At 40.0% G+C, this 19,067-nt stretch overlaps 1 protein-coding gene across 1 annotated transcript in view; it reads right to left on the bottom strand.

Moving 5' to 3' along the window:
• Positions 1-2,322: 2,322 nt before the first annotated feature.
• TGFB2 (transforming growth factor beta 2) overlaps positions 2,323-19,067 on the bottom strand; it is a 64,289-nt gene continuing 47,544 nt past the window's right edge. The window contains exons 3-7 of the mRNA XM_051782986.1: positions 10,495-10,627; positions 10,266-10,376; positions 8,362-8,536; positions 7,628-7,781; positions 2,323-5,825 (exon numbers count right to left, since the gene is read on the bottom strand). Coding sequence (XP_051638946.1) covers positions 5,667-5,825; positions 7,628-7,781; positions 8,362-8,536; positions 10,266-10,376; positions 10,495-10,627 — 732 coding nt within the window. The 3' untranslated portion in view covers positions 2,323-5,666. The remainder of the gene's footprint in view (positions 5,826-7,627; positions 7,782-8,361; positions 8,537-10,265; positions 10,377-10,494; positions 10,628-19,067) is intronic.

The following is a 19,067-nucleotide window of genomic DNA, read 5'->3' as shown; positions in this document are numbered from 1 at the left end:
GCACTAAAACCCCCCATTCAAAGGAAATATTTGTTTCTTGGACCACCATATGTTTTAAGAAAGGTTTATACCCCAGAGGTTCTGTATTAGATTCCAGCAGGTTACTTCATTAAATGAGCATATCAAATTTGATTAGAAGTTCTCATCAGCTTTCTGTTCCATTTAATTTTATTTTTATACAGATGAAGAAATTACTGCTACACCCATACCCACTGACAAGCCAACTACATTACTTCACATCTACTTTATAACCACATATAATTACATAACCTCTTGGTTTATTTTCTTCCAGAACTCATGGCTCCTCATAGAATCTGTTCTGTCTGATCTAAGAGGCAGATTTTGGCCTAAAAAATAAGTTTCAAGACATTTACACGGTTTGGGTTTTTTCCTATATTGAATATTCCACATCTATTAACCACAATTTGATTCAAGCAGAGCAAGGGCTTCAGTGATACAGTCTAGAGAGGTTGTGTTAACTAAAGGAAAAGACAAGCCCAGCATCAAAATACTCTGCATAAGTCTCATTATCATGGGAGAGCTTCCATCTTTTCAGCCCCATGCTATAAAATCTCTCTTAGCACACTGTGTTCCCTCTACTTTTTTCCTTTTTAGTTACAGGCACCACGACCACTTTCCCATCTAAAATTTCCAATCAGCATTCCTCCTCAAACCCTCCTGTTCTTCACTGATTTCACAAATACAGCAGACAGGGCTGCAAAATATTCTCACCTCAAGGCAGTGTGAGGACTTCCTCAGATAACGAGGTTGGCAGATTACATTCATGTCAAAGCATATAGCTGTGTAACTAAAAGTAGACAGAATGAAAGTTGGTATCTAGAAATTTTTGCAGGACTATAGTTTTATGCCTGTATAAACTCACTGAAATCAATTAAGGCAGATCAATGTAAGGCTGAAGCATAACTGTGGTGAAATCATTCCTGAAATTGTTTTTAATGCTCATCCCAAGTTGCATTCTTAAACATATTGACAGACCACAGAGTCTATTTGTTATAATTAATCACAATAACTCTAAACAATATGACATATTCTTTCATTTATGCCAAGAAATCCTATGCACTCCTTAGATGCCAGAAAAGGCATCAGGAAGAGCAGTTCCTGGTCTCCTCATCAGCCTCTGGTCTGGAAGCATTTTCATATTTTATCAACTTTAAAAGTAATGATTCAATCCTGCAGTCCTTCCTCCCACCAGTTTTATTTGTTTAAGTGACTAGAGCCTGATAAAGAAAAGCTGCAATACCAGGCTTCTTAATTCCTATTTGCTTAGATAATACAATTGCATATTGCAGAGTGCATGGAGAGAGACTTACAACAAACTAGGGAGTCCTATTTTCTGTCAAAAAAACCACTTCCATGTGTCTACATGGTTGCTGATGGCAAACTGAAATAACTGAGGCAGTTGAGAAACAGCGTTTTTTGTGCTCTTTTAGCCCATGACAGAAATAGTGGTTGGGTTGGAACATGACTGTTTGTTTGGGTGGGCAGGGGTTTATGAGGTCTCCAGCCCAACCTCCTGCTCAGAGCAGGCACAGTTGGAACAGGCTGCCTGGAATCTTGCCCAGACAGTTTTGAGCATCTCCAAGGATGGAGAAGTCATGCCCTCTCTGGGCAACCCATTTCATGCCTTGGCCACCTCCATTGTAAAAATATTGTCCTTCCACGAAGCCAGAATTTGCCATGTTCCAACTTATGTCTGTTGCCTCTCCTCTAATACCCCATCTCATCCCATTGTGGACTATTTTGAACAATATACAAACCCAAGTTTGCTTCACTGTGCTTTCCTGTGGGATGCAGTGCTGTGGGATCACTTAGTGTACAGGCATCAGAAAACAGATCACCTTCCCATCTCCCACAGCATTACAGAAATGAGGAAGAAACTACTTTGAGATCCTATACCAGAGAGGAAAGCCTCTAAAAGTGGTGTCAGCTGTAACAGGCCTGCCAGGGTATGGTTCTAGTGAAGGATCAGGCACAGTAGGGCTGTGGAGTAACACAGCTCCTACCCAGGGCAGCACCTGTCCTGCACACACCCGGGACAGCACTGCTGCTCCGAGCAGTCAACCAGAAGCCAATTCTTGTCTATAGACCAAGACATACACTGCATGAGGGGAAAGCAATCCTCACAGCAGATGTGATTCATGCTCAGGATGGTTGTTCTTCACCTCAGCCTATGCAGGACCACGTCAAGGTCACACACACTAAAAGCCCACACCAAATCAGGCGTTGCAGGGATTAAGCTGAGCCAGAGCTGAGGGATCGCCTGTGCCAGAAGAACACTGCCATATGAAAGCAACACCAGCATATAATTGAAATAATTTATTTACCACTAGAGCACCACAAAACCAGACATACAATGTGTTAAAATACAGAGTAATCGATCACCAAAGTACAACACGGCTGTCCTTTAAGTTTCTTTTCTTTCTCCTTTAAACCACGCCAACCATACAGTTATAACACAGAGGAAATGCTGTCCAACCCCACCCAGCTAAGTGCTATGATTCCCCCTCAGCCCCAGTCAGCCCCTTGGGTCTGATCTTTCAAGATGCTGACCATTTACCATCAGTTCTCAGGGACTCTGCTCAGACAGTGGCAATTACCTCGCCATGATAAGGCCCATAGCAAAGTCCTTGAGCTGCTGCAGATCCATCTAAAGATCATTGCAGGGGTATTTACATCAGACCTGAGCAGTGCTTAGGACTCACATTACCCCACTCTGTAGAGGGGAATTTCATCCGTAAGTTCTGCACATTGTAGGATCAGGCCTAACACCCTTGGTAATTAAAAAGAAAATACATGCCCAATGAACAAAAAAATGAAAAAAAAAAAAAAAAGTAGGAGCTTTATAATAGAGAATTTCAAATACAATCAGTGCATTTTGAGGAACAAAAAAAGAAAAAAATACTCAACCTTGGGGCAATGACATGCAGAAATAGTGTTTTATACCTAAATTTAGAGAAAAACTCCAAATCAAAGTTTTCAGCTCCATCCAGCGCATAGTGAGTATAGTTGGACAACTATGCTATCTCCTATACCACATTTTCAAAACCGATTTTGAGCTGCATTCCCATACCAGAGAACTGCAAAATAACTTTTTAAGTTTTGTAAAATGTTCATCCTTGCTTCCTTTCCTGTCCAACAAAAATACAGTTCTCATACTGAACCTGATAAAACTAATTTTGCTGCCATATACAGCAAAATCCAGAGTATGTATTACCCTGAGGAGTTTCACTGAGTTCAGTGCATCTTCTCACTGGAGTTAGTCTGGCTCAAGCAAGTGTTAGCAGGACAGATTTTTTCACTTGTTCATCTCAACTCACTAAATAAATCAGAAGTCTAACGTACCTCCTCCTCTGCGCTGAGTCAATGGGTGGCATTAAATCATCTCTGGGGCTTTGTTTCCAACTAGGCAATAAGGACGGGCTCTACAGAAGTCCTGAGGAGCTGCATGTGCAAGCCACCATGGTATTTCAGTTTTGCATCAGTGTTCCGCTGAAGCCAAAGAAATTGCACTTCTTAAAACTGGAGCAGACAACATCAAGCTCAGGAGTGTCGTTCAACACTGCTCAGGACAATAACAGAAAACGCCCTTCCCATCGAAGTAGTATGCCTGTATTGCAGTTTTCCAGCTCTGCTGTGCAAAAGCATTCATCATGTGAAATGAAATGACTGTGCCTTCTTCATGATTCTTTTTTTTTTTTTGCTAATTTACGTTGGAGCTTTTTTTAAATGAAGTATGTGACGTGATTTTTTTTTTTAACTCCCTCAACAATATTAAAACGTAACAACAACAAAAATCTTAGGACCCCCCATGTTCCTTTTTCCTTTTTTTTTTTTTTTTAAGGAGTTTTAACATGAACTCAATTGAAAAAAAAAATCAGCAAGCTTGCAAAAATCAAGGGGCTGATCCTGCAAATCCTTACACACATACCAACAGCCTAAAGGGGCCTGCTGTGCCACTGCAGAAGTTAAAGGCAAACCTCTGTTACCTCAGTAAGAGCAGGACCAGTCCCACAGACCAAGTCCTCCCTGCATGCCAGGCCGACGCACGGCCTCTGACTGTGCATCGACCCCAAACATCGCCGCGGCAGACCCTTCCTACCAGCCTTCTGCACAGTGGTGAATGTCATTCTCTGCAAGGGTTTGCCTCACCTCAGCCAGGCTGGGACATCTCTTGACACCTCGCTCTCTGCCCATCTGTTTGAACGCCGAATGAAAACTGGAAGGCCTAGAAATCCGAACCGCATCGCGATTCAAGTGTTCTGAACAGGGACAACTGAAGAAGGAGGGGAGAAGGGAGGGAGAGATTGCTTTAATCCATCCTTTTTATGAAACAGAAAAACAAATGGGAGTCAGGTAGCTTATGCCATAATGATGAACAATATACAAAGCACATGTATAGCAATTATTATAAAACATGTATTTGTAGTGCAAGTCAAAATATAGGGACTCTACTCATACTGGCCAGCTAGAGGGAAACACATGATTCTGAGTGATCAAAAAGAGCCCCAAATTCAAATTCAAAGTCATGAGAGCTGACAGTATTACAGAGTACAAAAATATGGTGAAAATTTACACATTACACATAAAGTAGGTAATTTTTTAATAGTTTACAAATAGAGATCTACAGATATGTTTCCAATTAAGCTGGCTTTTACTACCCACCTATTGTAATACTCTAGGTATGGTTACATATACCAAAAGAACAAAAAAAATCCCATAGCATAGCTATACAGCAACATATTAAGGTCTGAAGATTAGACCAGTACATGTTAAATATTTCACTGGTTTACTAAACTGACATTTTAAATCATTTACAGTAAAAAAAAAAATCTTATAGACTTGTCTTTGAGACTGAAACAGAGTGTCCTTTATTAGTAAATTATTCAGTATTTAAAACAAGGGTTTGAGACCTTACAAGAAGTCTCTCTAGGCAGCTGGCACAAAAAATAAGGTATTTTAAAGGCAGAGTTTGTCAATAATGTAATAACTGATTTCTATTTTAATCGAACTAAACTAACCATTATTCTTCTGATTCTTTTGAGCTTGTGTTCCTTTAGGCTTTATATGTATTTCTGGCAGCTTATTTGGTCTCCACTTTGTCCACATTGGCTGGTTTTCTTTTTTTCCAATGGCGATACGGAAATGTTCATTTAATAGTTTTTACACACAAATAAATAATGCACTGTTAACTCTACAACTAAGAGGAATGGGTAGGATGCCTATTGCGTAACAATACAGAGAGATCAAGTAAGGCACGGGACAGATACAGCAACTCCACTTCATGGGATTTTCCTGTTTTTTTCCTTTCACATAGTAACACTAACAAATTTCTTCCAGTGTTTATTTTTTAAAAGGTTTCTTTTTTCTTTAACTTTGCTTCTTGTCTATCTCACACTATGTGTAGGTGAAATGTAGGAAAAAAGCCTTCAATGTTTTGCTTCGGATGCCAGTTTAAAAAAAAAAAACAAAACCAAAAACTTTCAAACAGTTCGGACTAGTACCACTTTTTTTCTTCTTTTTTTTTTTTTAACACTGATGAACCTGGGTTTTTATTTTTCTTTCTTTCCTTCTCGCTCTCTCTTTCTTTTTTTCCCTCTTTTTTTTTTTTTTAATAAACACACGTCATGCTGTTTCGGGGATATCCTTTAGCTGCACTTGCAAGACTTTACAATCATGTTGGACAGCTGTTCAATTTTGGGTGCTTTGCCAATGTAGTAGAGGATGGTGAGGGGTTCCAAATCCTGGGACACACAGCACGGAGAGGCAGAAGCTTCTGGATTTATGGTGTTATACAAGCTGAGTACCTAGAAGGAGAAACAAAAAAACAGATTAAGGCATCCGCCTTTAACAACCAAATTACTTTCTGCATCACCTCCTCCCACAGCACCTGAGAGAATACCCACAGAAAGCAGTATGAAGATTCCTGGATTTTAATATTTTTTATGTTTCTTCACTTCAATCTGTTGTCACAATATGGCCTCAGTTTGCTAGGGTTTTGTACATATAGTCTTAAACCTCAAAACAGGTACATGCCTGGAGCCTGCCTTTAAAGTGTAGCCCTTTGAATCAACACACACACTATATTCATATGGAAAGAAGAAAATGAAAGTTTTTTATCTGTTTAGTCAGATTGCCATTTGCTGTTTGCAGCATTTTGGCTTTACAAGTGCACCAAAGAGAGAAGTAAGCCCTTCACAACATAGGTACTCATCTGCTTTTACCCTCTGGCTATGTTAATTAAGTTCATTAAGGCCACCCTGCAAGCACCAGGACTCAAGATGCAGCTACTCCTGTTGAGAACCAGCTGTGGTGAAGTTATCACCTATGTCATGTTGGATTCCTATGCATGGTTCTCTGCAAGGGAAGTATGTAGGGTTAGCCACTGATGATGCATAGATATTCCCGAGGATGCCATTAATGTCTTAGCCAAACACCAAGTGACCTTTTCCTAGAACTTCAACACAACATTTGCAGTTTAGAGAGACAGAAGATCTGTTCAGGACAGCAACACTAACTACTTTATTAAGCAACTTCTGACTCTTTGGGCAACTATCCAAACCACATATTTGTGACCATGACAGTTATTCTTCCTCTTTCCTTTACAAACAAGTGCTGCTCCAAAATGTGTACACTATTACCCCACATCAGCATGGAAACATACTTACCTTATTTATACCTCTGCCTGCCAACATTGTATCATTAGCAATGTCACAGCCAGTAACAGTTACAAAGGGGTAAATTTACATCGTATCTCAGTTTTACTAACCAAAAGGAACACAAGCTGTCCCTTGGACATGGAGACTTCTCCCTGTCGGCCAACATGGAGCTGGTATTTTAAGGAAGGTTTGAAAAAGGGGAGACATCATTCTTAGTATGGACCTGAGGGTGAAATTCTTACTTTATGACAACTGTGATGCAAATGTCTGCCTCTTGCATTTACTGTCTAGACATCCCTATTGACAGTTGAGAGAAATAAGCACTTCTCAGCAGACTACTGCTCATCCTAAGGCAGTTGACTAAAATACCACACCTAATCTCTAGAAGTCCCATCTTAGACGACTATCATTTGGTTCTTCAATATCCCAGACATATAAATTTTCAAAGTACAAGAAAGAATACATCTTTTGAAGTAAAAGAAGGCCATCCATCAGTACATTTTCATGGAATTCAGCATGGCAAGTGCTAATCTTGAAATGGTAGGTCATAAACGTAAGTGATAACCAGGTGGTACACCACTCAGCCCTTTCGTTACTCTGACAGTGCCTTCCTCAGTGCCTTTGCTGACTGAGCTCATTGTGCCATCATCCACTCCTGCTCTATAATGAAAGGCCCTTCCCAGGCCACCTCCCAAGGCTACATATGCACAAAAAGCATTCAATTCAACCATATCATATGGATGAACACATACAAAAAAAATCTCTGGGTCAATACATTCCTCCTGCTTGAGGCCATGTGTGAGTTCCTCTATAGGACCACATTTCATCATCTTTAGTTATTGAGACAAACTTTGAGCATTGGTGCTGATGTCAGTCCCAGAAACATAGTTCACCCTGCAGTTATAAAACTGAAGTTACAGAAGCTGAAAATTAGCAAAACCACTACTTACTCTGCTGTGCTGAGTATCTGAGCTCCATAAATACGGGCAGGCTCCTGCACAGAAATTAGCATGGTATCCTTTAGGTTCATGAATCCATTTCCAGCCAAGATCCCTCTTGAAGTCAATATAAAGTGGACGCAGACAGCAATTATCCTGCACATTCCTTGGAAATAAAGTACAGACAAACCCATTGGTCATAACAAAAACAACACAGGGAATGAAAATAATCCAGTTCCTCGCTCCCTGAATGATGCTTTACAGGCAGGCAAGTCTGAGTCCCAAAAATTCTCAATCAAATCAAATCAATAGTAGCTTATACTGTAACTGAAATTGGATACCTAGACATGGCAGGACTTGCTTTAGAGACAAAGCTAAAGGTTTCTCTGGAGGACTTAGTCAAGTCTTTTTCCCCAGGTTCTACAGAGGGGACTCTATGAGTAGGTGAGCAAAGTGGAGGTGATAATTTGGTTGTAATTATTATGGGACTAATGCACTTGGGAATCATCTCAGATGGAACTCATCAGCCTGTGCTGCCTAAAGTCACAACCTCTCTCATCTGCCACTGTCTCTGCGGGATTGGAGACCACTGGGCAGACACCTGCTGCACAGACCCCGTGGGTCTGCAAATGAGGGGATGAGTTCCGTATAAATACCAACTGTAAAGAAACAATGATAAACAACTGCATGACACCTCACAGGCTGGTATGATTTTTTAAGTATATTGAATACAGATGCATAGTTACCTAAAACAATAGGCAGCATCTAGAGCACGCTTCTTCCGCCGACTGGGCTGTTGCGACTCAAGTCTGTAGGAGGGTAATAACATTAGCAGAAGATGTGGGGTCTTCCCACTGTATTTTTTCCTATTGGACTTTAAAGCTTTCACATCACCACTGGAATATGTGTAGTCATCAATACCTTCAAAAAATACATTTTGGTGATAAACATTGTGTTGCTTTTTCTTCACAAATTAAATAAACCATCTCTTAAAAATATTCTCTCAGAAACTTGGCCATGATGGTGTCAGCTCAGCATGTTTACCGGGGAAGGGGGGGAAATTTCAAACCAAGATCCCTAGGATATTCACAGTTCTCATGTTATATATTGTACTGGCCCTCCCATATTCACCACTGTTTAATGGCATTTCAGCACATTTACCAGAACTATTGAAATGAGTAACAGAAAAGATAATTTAAGTCATTGCATCTGCATTGCTTAGTTTCAAATGCCCCAAGCAGTGATTCTTTTGTCACGTCACTTAAAGCAGCATTTCTAACTTTAAACTAGCTATGTACCTTTTAAAACCTTTTAACATCATTAAAGCTGCTCTGTATACTTCACCTTCATTTCCCACTGCTTACTCCTATCCCATCAGTTTTCTCTATCACATTCGCTCCCCTCTAATACTTTGAAATTCTCCATCTCCCATTGCCAGTTTATTTAAATCTGCTAATTTTCCCCAGAAGTCAGTTATTCTAGTCCCTTCTTTTGTATGGGCATGGCAAAGACATTGATCAAAGTATTTCTTCTCTAAGCGGCAAACCATGACCTCCTATTTTGCATTTTCTCTTTGAACACAATCTGCCTTACTAGCTTCTTATCATGGCAATAACACAGGCAAGAGACTCAAGGTATTGGCCTTTCATAGTAGTCATGTTATGCCTTTTGCTAGGACTGTTTTGAAAATTAACCTCCCCAACAAGATAATACTATCTAAACAGAAAAAGATACACTTTTCTTTTTGTAACATTTGCAATTACAGTGACCAAACATCATACTAAGAATTTTTTAAATACACACAATGGCTTTAATCATATGTACAGTACATGTATTTACTTAGAGAAAAATTTCCAATGCAGTGAAACAATAGTTAGAAAACTTAATACTTGGAATACACTCAAATCCTTGGAACACGAGTGAACTAAAATCATGATATGCTTTAAAAAATGAGAACTGTATAAACAGAATTTGCATTAAAATTGGTTCTAATATACCTACAGTTTTATATGTACTGGTGAATGATAACTCCAGTACTGTCAATTAAATACTATTTCCCTTTTCGAAAGTGAAAGTTTAATGGCTTAAAAACACAAGGGAGCTTATATGACCTTGATATATTTACTCCATATCACCTTGTCTGCTGTCCATAAAAAGCACATATATCCATAACCCACACTACATACTGTTTATTTTTTAATATCCAATCTTTTCTACTAAGTCTGACTCATTAGAATACTAGGACGGACAGCAATCAAAGGGTTTATTTTGAAAATATTCAGCATGTTTTTCTCACTACTATCCAACAGGGGATGGCTTACTGTGCAACAGACTTCACTAAACCCCAAACTGTATGTATATCCTGTGTGCTTGCTACAAACTGTAACACAGCCTCTTAAGGACATCAAAGCTGCATGCAAGGAATGAGATAACTTATTCATGCCATCTCATTTTAGAATTTGTTCAGATGATATAATTTTACCCTTGTGCCTTTAATACCATTTCCTACCAGCTGAGAATCATGATTCTCAAAAGAGCAAGTTTTCAATTAGCTGAATGCCATCTAGGAGGCAGTAACAGCTTTTTATTTCCCTCCTCAATTAGTAAGTACTACAACATTTTAAAAAGTTGGTGTCTTTTCTTTCATTACCTGCAAATCTTGCTTCAAGCTCCTCACTTTTATTTGGGATGATATAATTATTGGAAGGCACGAAGGTACAGCACGGACAATGTAAGCTTATCTTAAATCCAAGATTCCTGTCTGCAAAACATAATAGTGAGTGGAGTTGGTTTTTACACATGGAATCAACCTGAAATACCGCTGAGTTAATGGAGGAGCAGTTAGGGCAGGAATGAAGGCAAAGAGCACTTGTTGTCACCTCTGTGATGGAGCCACTCATGTACAGCCTCAGTGACATCAAATGACAACCATTCTCCTTCAGCTCTTGTTTTAACTACTTTGCTGTCAATGTAGCGCTGTCCTGGTGATGATAATTCTTTAGATTTTAACACCTGCAAGAAACAACAAATAAGATTGCCTACAGGTTAACATTTACCTGGTTGCTATTAAAATGGACCACTAACATTATAAAACAGCAGAAGAAACTATTACAGTTCAAATCTCTATGCAGCAGACTTTTAGAATGCACATTTTTAGAAAGAATTTTCTTGTAAGGAGAAGAACATGATTTAAAAACACTCTAATGAAATCAGCTTATGGTCCCAAGCAAAATATACCATCACATAGTCCTTCATGAGAGAAATCACACGGAAAGAACTGCCCTGAAACTCATCCTGTAGTACAAGCAGTCAAGATATCAAAGTAAACATCAAAAGAAGATATTTTATCTTCTTCAGTAATACTTACACTGGCTAGAGCATAACAACAGATGCTGAAGTACCACCTGTACAACGTAGTCTGTACACTGAAGATATTATATTGCTCACCCATAGCTAATCCCTATGGTATTGCCTTATTCATGCTTTCAGCCTTCTTTTTGATTTCAGGTACTAATCATACATTAAACATATGGCCATACATGTATTTGTGCAACAGGTGATGCTGCTTCCATCCAAACTTTGATGCCAGCATTATTTGTATTTGTGTCAAATGTTTCAGCAAAGCTTGCTACTGCCTATGCAATAAAAAATACCCGTACAAAAGAAACCCAAGCCCTGCATGGCTAGAATTTCAAGTACCCACACTCTTCCTCCTAGTCAAACAATTCAGTGAGTGCCTTCCCACATACAGCCATAGCCTGCTATTATTTACCCTAATTCTAGGATGAAACCAATTGGACTTTTGGCTGCTAACAGGCTGACGGTTTCCTGGTTATTACTATGTTGATAGTTTTGCGATGCAGGGAGCTGGAATGCCATGCAACCTTAAGTCAACTCCAATGAAGATACCACAGGATAACATCACTTTGTAACTTTTGGCATGCCAGCTGTGCGACTTCATATACTGTTACGGGTTTTTCCTCTCTTTAACTATCCATGTCCATCTCCACATGAGTAACTAACAATGTCTCATTGTTTCCTCCTATTTTCTCAGCCCAGAACAACCTGACATCTAGCAAACACTGCTGTAATAAAGCCATGGTGAAACTGCATAATACATGTAAAGAAAAATATTTCAAAAGAGGTGTGAAACTATGTCATCGTGATAAAATTCAGCTTTTCGTAACTAAACAGAAAAGCAGGCTTGAAAAGATCAGATTCTTTCCAGCATGTAGAACCAGCATGTAGAGTCTCCCTATTTATTTCAAGTCAGTGCTGGACCTCTCAAAGGCCAACAGTGCGGCTCTTACAATAACATTTGTCTTATGAAAAGAAAAGCAACATGACAAGCTCTTTGCCTTCCTTCTGATCAACACATTTAGCAAAAAGTCATGAGAAGATGTTGGTTCAAGTCCAGAAGGTTACTAAGTGCTCCTAGTAGGCAATGCTGAGTTCTCCAGTAGAAACTAAGGGCACACAAACAGTGAACATTGGGACTCCTTTTTATGAGGCAACCTTCAAACAAAGTGTCTGAACAATTGTTTACAGAGAGTCTGGCAGCAGCAAGGGGACTACCATTGCTCAGAAGTGCCAGAGGGATGAGAGAATCCGTAATCAATGCTGGGAAAGTCCCAGAGAAGTACAAATATAACTTTGCCTTCCCTTTGGTCTTTATCAGGTCAAGTGTTTCTGAGGATGTAATGCAGCTGTCATTCTGCAAAGATGTTTTGGGGCTGAGGGGGGGGGCAGGGTGTGAGGCAAATGGGACACAAGGACTTGGCTCATTTCTCTTTCTTTCTGCACAGTCATATCTTTCCAAAGACTCCAGAAACTGCATACCTCAGTTTTGGCAGTGATGTAAGGACTAAAAAGTAAGTAATGTGCCAAAAGCAATCTCCTAATGATAACTACAATTGGTCTTAGACATATTTTGAAGACTCGGCTGTGCCTTGGTAGCAAAAATAAAATCTATTTATCCCAGTCTTTATCCCAATTGCTACCAAAAGACAAAGTCAAGGGCTGGCAGTGTGTACCTGCAATGAAAGGCATTTGTAAAAGTACAAGAAATCATCACTGCACATGTCCGATTCTACAAGGAAAATCCATCCTCACCAACGAGCTGAATGACTGGAAAAGTGTTTGCAGGTTTCAGAACTGTACAGCACTGTGGGAGAGGATATGATTCTCTGATTAAAAGAGCTGGATATGATCCATACTATGGTATCTATGATATCTGAAAGTAAAGTTTCTCTCTATGTTGTTTATGCTGCATGTTCAGGAAGAAAATTATGAAGAATGAGCTAAGTATGGGATAATTTCCACAACTGACACCACGGGCTAAACAGGCACTGGTCATTCTTAAGAAAAGGCTATTAAGTATGATGAGTGCCATACTAGGTGAAATTAGCTTGAATCTCCTTCTCCTGGGTTAAGTGCCTTTATAGTCTTAGGGTGATGTATGATCTTAACAATCTGATTACTTGTAAGCAAGAATGACCTTCTAGCTTCACCATTTCCATTTCTCCTTCTTTTTCTCTTACATTGTTGCAAGTGTGGAAAGCTAATGGATGATAAAATCCCAGGCTGGATCCTCAGAGTCTATTTCCTCACACAAAATAATCTGATTAAGAATTCTGCACTTCTTTTCCTACACTGCATTCTATGTTTCCATCCACACTGAAGCAATAGCACTCTACATGGTGGTAAACAAAGGGGCCATTTTGTAGGAATCTCTCAGAAATTTTCATGGATACACTATGTTCTTCAAATGAGTATTCCAGAAATTATTACATGAAACAAGCATTTTAGGTTCTCTCTACCATTTCCCCCCTTTGGTTTGGTTCTTTTTACTTTGCTCTACATTTCTTATCTTACCCTCCCCATCAGTAACATACCCTTTTCTTCCAATACACCCTCAAGCCTATATCCTCACTGAAAAATGTCTCTTTCAGTATTTTCAGTCCTTTCTTCCTACTACATCAACTAGTTTAGTTTCAAAAAAGAATAAAAGCCTTTCCTGTACCTCCCAGCTCTTGCACTTGAAAGCTTGTCTACTTCTTCCAGCTATACTGATTAGTCTTCGAAGAGATATTACCTTTAGCTATAAACATTGCCTTGCCTTACCCATAAGCACTACCTTACCTTTATGCTTAGCCCATCACAACCACATCAAACACTGCTATCAGAAATGTTGCTGAACAGCTTGTATCTGCAAGAGCTAAACGAAAGCCTTTGTGCAAAAGCTTTCAGTGTACTAAAAATATTAACAGAAGATGGGGCAAAAAAACACCCACATAAGAGAAAGTCTACTGAGTTAAACTTCCTCTTTAATCCTTTCTCATTTCCATCTGGCACATTAACCAAACATTGTCTCTTAAAGAGGTAGAAGGAGTTTGGTCTGATTTATAGGTCATGATGTGGAAGGCTAGGGTTTTCAGGCGGGGGATGGGGGGGGAGAACTGTGCATCACCAACTGCATGCAGAGACACAGATTCCATCATTTGCATGAGCGGGAGACAGTTTCCACACAAGCAGCCCCACCTCCCTCACTCAGGAGCAACACATTCAAACACCTGCAGGCACAAGCAGCTGATGATGCACAAGAACTGTGTGCGCACAGGCGAGAGCACGCACACCTTCACACACGCTTGAGTGAAAGCTCAAAATCAACAAACTCAAACCCCAGGTTCTGAACGTGGGGATGTTCTTCCAGGTGTATCTGTTTATTTGGCCTTGCTTTCAACAGAGTGATAAAGTAACACTGCCTTTTGTAATAAAGGATTATGCAGGCATCACATTCTGTGGGGATGAGCCGAATAGGTACAAGTGTTACCAAAAGGTTATCCAGCAGACTTCTAGCTCAGTATACAGAGTAATTTACATTCAGCAGTAGTGCTCTAAATTCTAAGAACAATTTGGGTTTTTTCTACCCTCTTTTTATGTGATTCCTCCCTTTCACAGGAAAACAAACAGCCAGTACACTTGTTAATCTCCTCTTGACCAAGTGTCTTGTACACTTAAGCCCTGCCTTCTAGCTATCTTTTTCTATGGCCTGCTAACCTTTCCCTCATATTTTTTTTTATTTTGAGGCTTCTTAAAAACACCTGGGGAAAATAATACTTTACAAATACCTGTGAAGGGTATCATATACATGCAGCTACTGCCAGCACATCAAGGTGAAACAAACACATGAATATATAAACAATGCAGTTAATTGCAGGAAATGGCTCATGAAGATGCCAGATGCAAACAAATAATTGCTCTTGTTTGCACAGCTCCATATGTTTAGGAAGCCCAGCTGGGGATCTTGGTGATGACAGCACTCACATGCCACTCTCTTAGGCCTGCCAGATTTCTGGTATTTTACAAATCCTGTTGAAATCTATTCTTCATGGGTCCTCCAAAGGTGTTCTGCTCAGTCTTCTGGGGGAGACCCTCTGCCTGGCTGGCAGCTATTTGTCTGTGCTCCTCCTCACTCATTAGAGGAGGCTCACCTCTGATATCATCTTGAAAGTGTATCCCAAATAACCAGGAACAGGGCACTCAGCAGTGAGAAGTTTTAGTTTTGTCACAAACTGGTTTCAGAAGAATGACAGGTGAGTTTCCAGAAAATACTGATTTCTAAATTACTTCTGCCACCCTGCTATGCTTGCTTTTCAGATCAACTGTAGATTTTTAAAAAAATTTAAGTATCAAGTAGCTGAAATCTTCATTAAAATATTGGAGGATGAACTGTTTATTTATAGGCACACATGTTTATACCCTCAAGTAACTATCACACAGTTCTGAGTATAAAAATAAGGACAAGGATTATCTTAGTCTGTATTTTATAAACTGTAAGTACACTGAGAACACTATATAATTCATGATAATAAACAAAGCAGAATGTTTACAAAATTAGAAGAAACATGACTTTAAAGAATGGGGTATATCAGAAGCTGATATAAGCAGAACAGCAGCATTCAGCGTCAGTGTAATTATACTGGTTCAAAAACAAAACCAGAAAAACCTCCAAACCTCAAGACTCTGTTAAAAAGAAACATAATTATTTTGCTCAAATTTTCCTTCGCCTACTCCCCCGCTCATATACTTAGGCAGCTAAAGCAGGGGATAACTGAATCAACACATTAGTGTATGTATTCTAGACAATAACCACTGACAGCAGACGCCAGAACAGCCTGTCTTCATGACTCATTACAGAGCTAAAAGGAAAAAATTTGACATAAAGATACACTGGTTCTTTCAAAGAACTAAAGCTCCAGAACAGCAACGGGCTTGGTTTATTTCAGATTCGATGGTCTGGCCAAAATCTACTTCTAAGTCTTCTATAGTCACCACAGTCAGATGCAGAAGAATGGGAAAACTACAATTAAGTATAATTTGCAGTGGAATAGTTTTGGCTAATAAATTCACCACCTCCTCAGCAAGAAAACAAGCAAACAAAACGCTGAATGTGGTTCAGCAGTGATGATACACAGGCTGATGCATCAATGACATACATTTGCCACAGCCAAGAAAACCCTGGGCACCCATCAAAGGCCAAGTTTTTGCAATAACAAGGGCACTTTATAGCTGGGTTTGAGAATTAGAGTCACCAACTGTTTGGAAATATTTTTGATGACTTACAGTTTCTTAAAACAAGTTGATGAACTTTCAAAACATAGTAATAAGATCATACGGCCACTTAAAAATATCTATCCTATCTGCTGTGTTGGCCTGGAACTTGAAATGGTTACTGCTGTCAGCCAGTGTGGGTTCTGCAATCACTGAGTAGCAGTAAATACGGCATTATCTTGTAAAAACCTGCTATAAATCTGTTTTTCCTCTCCATTCATTCTGGACTGTCTGATCTCCTCCCTCCAGATGCTGTTGGCCCCCTGATAACTTCCTTCCTTCCCTTCTTTTCTCTGTCATTTCAGGCTCCTGTGATGTTCTTGTGTATTACAACACCTTGGCAGGCTCACTACTCTTCCTCTTACTTATCAGCCATTATCCACGGTTTCCATTGGAACTTCAAGGCCCTTTTAAAATAATGGAAATAACCTGACATGTGCTTGTAAGCTCAAAGTAAATAAGCCCAAACAATGAGATCCAGTGGTAAATGATGTGCTAATGCCAGTTAACACAGAGCAAAGTTCAGCTATGCACAGCATGGCTGAAAATTGCCATTTAGGTTAACTTTTTCTGAACTAGAAGAAACCTGCAGGGTACTCCAGCCTAACCCTCTACACTGGAATAACCAGATTCCCAAGGTCTGCATAAGCAGCTTCTTGTCATTTCCAAATTCTTACACACTATTCACTCTACTGAAAGATTCACTTGCTGCCTGGTTCCAGATTTCAAAGGTCTCCTCAGACAGCTCTCAGAGACTTCAGCCAGCTCCTTCTGAAACTTAAAGTTAAAAAATGATCATGCTAATTCTCAATCCTTTCTCACTCCCTGGTTGAACTTGAGGCCTTTGATCCTATCTTGGACGCAAGGAAAAGCAAATCCTTAATTCTGTTGCAAACCTCTCCAGTTTCTTACTCATTATATGTGAAAACATATGTTGTAAAGTGCAAAGCCTCCATACAGTACCTTTTGCCAGATAATTGAGAATCTACTGGCTATCAAAATCTTAGCTGCTTCTAAGTGCAAGAGATCGACTGTGTATTTTTTTAAAAAATTGTCAGTGTGAATTTTCAAGCTCTTTCTGTAACCACTTCTGCAAAGGAGTAATTCAGACACTGCCTCCAGTGCTGTGAAGTTTAAAGGGCTTTACAGCCCCCCTGCTTATCAATGGAAGTCTTTCCATTACTTGCAACAGTCTCGGAATCAGGCTCAAACTGAGGGCAGAATCTTTGGAGACCAGTATATGAGATGCAGAGTTCCTGCCAAAATACAAAGGTATGGAGTACTTGCCAAAGTTTGTAAAAAAACCCATAGCTCTCTGATCCATCTGCTCAGAACTTGCCAGACACGTTCTTCATGCAAACTTGCAAATAAAAAGAACATATTGCACACATAACCCAACCTCCTTTATATCTGGATGGGCTACAGCTGCAGTAGGATTCTCTTACAGTGTTGGCCGATACTTGCTTAAAGGTAAAAGAAGGTGAAGTGTGAGGGGGGTAAAGAGATGAGTGCTTAAGCAGGTCAGAAAGGGAAGCAAAGTCAAGTATGTCATGGAATCACTGTGACAGACTTATTACATCACTCTGCAGTGAGGGGATGAGCTCTGGGAAGAGAATGGATCCTGAGATGGGATTTCCTCTCCATTTGTTCCCCAAGCAGGGCCTTCCTCCTGCTACTGAAGATACATGTGCAATGTAAGTTGGGGACACAGCCCTGAGGCCGTTCAGGCTGATTTATGCTTAAGCAGGCAGGAAGACTCTGCATTGTATAAGCAATAAACAAAAACGGGCGGGTCTGGGGTCCTTCTCCTGGAAGATTCTGAAATATTGAGGGCAATTTCCTGCCATTTAGGAGATTTTTAAGATAGCTCCAAAGAAAGATTTTATATAAAATGAAGCAAAACAAAAAAATCCCATAAACTTATCTAGTATTTAGCTTTAACTTGCCAGAGGCACATTATGTTTTATTAAAATATCAACAAGTAGGAGCCAAAGTCAACAAAACCAGAGTGGGTTATCCTGTATTCTAGCCAAATCCCCCAGATCCTGAAGGGTACTCCTGTGTTCATCTCCTCTTTACACACTGGTCTCCCAAGCCCTTTCTCTTCCTCAACCCTGTCCCTGACAGCCATATCTCATCTTCATGTGCATTTTACTACAACATTTTGGCATGCAACTTTCTTGGCTATCTGAATATTTGGACTTAGTGCTTCTTCTAAGATGTCATCTTCCACAAGTCACTCCTCTTTCTTCCCTTCCTCTTGCCTGCCTTCTTCCACATAACTCACAATTCTCCTTGTGGTTTTCTCTTCCCAGCACCTACAGGCATCCACCCAAACCACTCCCACCCTCCTCCATTTTGTGCCACCATCTATTCTCTTCATATCGGTTTCTCTCCAAGAAAGCTTCACACTGTTTCCTGTACCTCCCCAGAACAGAAGCACTACCTTCCCCCCTCCAACAGGCTCCCTAGCACAAGGCCAGCAAGCCAACCTGATGTTCCTCAGCCCAGTAACTTCCATGCTGAGGTGCTTTGTTCAAACTTGCTCATGTCTAAGCGTAACATAGACTTGGCCACACCACCAAATCCTAGCCCAAAGGGCAGGAACCCAAATCCAGCAGTTGTTTTCTGACCCATGGCCTGCACTCCTACCCCTCCTATAAAGTGCCTGCACCACATATGGCAATAAATCTATCAGCTCAGTGCCCTACATTTCTACGCATAGCAGTGTTGAGCTGGGACTACACGCTGGCTTTTGCCAGGAGCTAATGGGGGTATCATCTATTTCTTCAAGTTGTCTTCAATAACTGCTCTGTTCCTGGCAAGAGGTAGTTGCATA

The sequence above is a fragment of the Manacus candei genome, unplaced genomic scaffold (assembly GCF_025592945.1).
Source record: "Manacus candei isolate 608988 ecotype Guabito, Panama unplaced genomic scaffold, ASM2559294v1 h1tg000017l, whole genome shotgun sequence".
Lineage (NCBI taxonomy): Eukaryota > Metazoa > Chordata > Aves > Passeriformes > Pipridae > Manacus > Manacus candei.
The sequence above is the reverse complement of the archived record's forward strand: the minus strand, read 5'-3'. Positions and strand labels throughout refer to the sequence as shown.